This window comes from Cibotium barometz, chromosome 6 (assembly GCF_041138505.1).
Source record: "Cibotium barometz isolate CiBa-2024 chromosome 6, ASM4113850v1, whole genome shotgun sequence".
Classification (NCBI taxonomy): Eukaryota; Viridiplantae; Streptophyta; class Polypodiopsida; order Cyatheales; family Cibotiaceae; genus Cibotium; species Cibotium barometz.
This window is the reverse complement of record NC_141051.1, coordinates 46,866,764-46,868,916: the sequence shown is the minus strand read 5'-3', so window position 1 is coordinate 46,868,916 and position 2,153 is coordinate 46,866,764. Positions and strand designations below refer to the sequence as shown.

Here is a 2,153-nt window from a genome sequence, read left to right as displayed (position 1 = left end):
ATTTTTTACGTGGCAGGGAGAATATTCTATTCTTCCTAACCCGCTAGGACGCTTTGGGCAACATGTGCGGCAGCCTTGAGAGGAGTACCTGCAGCTTTTTTGCCTTCCAAGTTCCAAGCCCTCCTAGCAACTTATCTCCAAGTCTGAGAAAGAAGCTACTTGCAAGGCTCAACAACAGGTGCACTTCCTCCAAGATCGTACTCCAGGCCTCGTCAGCAATCGCTTCTCCTTGGCTGTCCAGGTGTTAGATCTACCGAACATGAACCTATTTGATCCCCGAGTGCTCCCATTCCTAAACCAATAGATGACCAACACGCAAAATATAAGGTAATCACACAAATCCCAATTTATTATCACACAAATTCCCAATTTACATGCCACAGCAACAATAGTGTTCATGCGCAAAGGATTTCAAGGACCTGTGGTGCCACCCATTGATAAAGTTTCGCCACTCTTCCTTCTAATAGGGGGACTTGTAAATTCAGAGCTAGTTTAAAGGAAAGGCTCTATACGTAAGGACTTTTGCAGTTCACACAGAGAGCTTTAAGTGAAGGGGTTGAAGGGTTCAATGGCTTGAATGGATGAAGCGATCGATTTCAGAGAGGAAGGAGCGCACATTCGGAGAAGAAGGGCAGAAAATGTAGAAGATATGATCTTCATTGGGGGACTGCAAGAGCTTGGCCTGCTTCCCTGCACGCTGCAAAGCATCAAAGTAAGCAATGCCCCTGTCTCTCAGCGAGTCCTCGCTCGAAACAGCCACCAGCGCAGGAGGCAACGACAAGGACGTCAACCATGGCTGTGAAGGACCTGCTTCCATTGGATTTGCGTAAGGATGATCCCCGGTGATGGTGACAGTGTCGCTTCCCTGCGGTAAACACAGCCGCCATACATGTCGATACAGCTCCGTCTCCTCAGGGTCTGAAACCTCAGAGCCTGTCAACACCTCGCCTCCAAAGAAAGGATCGAGAAGGATGCACCCTGCCAGTCGCATCGCTCCTTCTTCTTCTTCTTCTTCTTCTTTGCCTGCTTTTATCCCAAACCCTAGCTCTGATACAGCTCTCACCACCACATGATGCGCCAGGTTGCCCCCCGCGCTCTCGCCTGCCACGAAAACTCTAGAGAAATCGCCATAGCTCGCCAGCCATGGATCTGTTGTCGAAGCCCCTGGCGTTGTCTTAGGCTTTGCCTGCTCGCGGAGCCATAGCAGGGCCTCGACCCCATCTTCGTAGGCGCAGGGCAGGCGATGCTCGGGAGCGATGCGGTACTCGACAGAGAGAATCAAGGTGCGCGTGTGCGCAGCAAGTGTGCAGTGGAAGGCGTGAAGGGCAGGGACAGCAAGGCTGCCTGCGACGAAGCCCCCGCCATGGAAATACAGCAGGATGGGAAGCTTCTCGGGGACAATGGTGGAAGCAGGTGGGGGAGGGAGAAAGAGGCGGCACCAAGTGCCATGGTTAGCATTCAGTGCGACATCCTTGGTGCGCACTTGTGTAGCTCCATGGCCTGCATCTTCATCATCAGACGCAGGCACGAGGGGAGGGTCGTAAGGTACTCGAGCAAAGGAGCCATCGCTGAAAATTGAGATGTTGAGGAACCTCCCTACTTGCATCTTCTCTTCAATTTCTCGTCGCGAGCACATGTTGTTTTATAAAGTGGGGTGGGTGCAACACCAAATGCAAGTTGACTTTGTCAATGGCTCGCCGATTGGTTACATCTAAATAGCACTCGAATTATTTTGATTTTAGACTGTTGTAAAATTCTTGAAAAAAGAAACGTGTAGAACTTAAAAGTTGAATGTTTCTTTGTGACAATTGGCCACTAGCATCGAGCTAGCATCTTTCTATCATCGAGCTTGTCCTTTCACAATTGGACACTAGCATCGAGCTAGCATCTTTCTATCATCGAGCTTGTCCTTCTCATTGGGGTTCACACCTGATGCTCATCACCCCACTTTCCATTTGGGCTTTGGCCACACCCATCTAAAAAACCAAGATCACAAATTACTAGTGTCATGAATATGGGTGCGAAATTTTTCTTTGGCATTAATTTATTAGTTGAGGCAAGAGGACCTTAGTCTAACATTTGGGTTAGAAACCTTCGGGAGGTGACGTGTGTGTAGGAAAAAAAGAAAGAAAAAATCGTGAACACTCTCAACT

The 2,153-nt window shown here is 49.0% G+C and overlaps 1 protein-coding gene across 1 annotated transcript; it reads right to left on the bottom strand.

Moving 5' to 3' along the window:
• Positions 1 to 565: 565 nt before the first annotated feature.
• LOC147637801 (2-hydroxyisoflavanone dehydratase-like) lies at positions 566 to 1,636 on the bottom strand. The gene has a single exon (XM_086799054.1). The coding sequence runs from the start codon at positions 1,634 to 1,636 to the stop codon at positions 566 to 568; it is 1,071 nt and encodes a 356-aa protein (XP_086655180.1).
• Between the last annotated feature and the right edge of the window lie 517 nt (positions 1,637 to 2,153).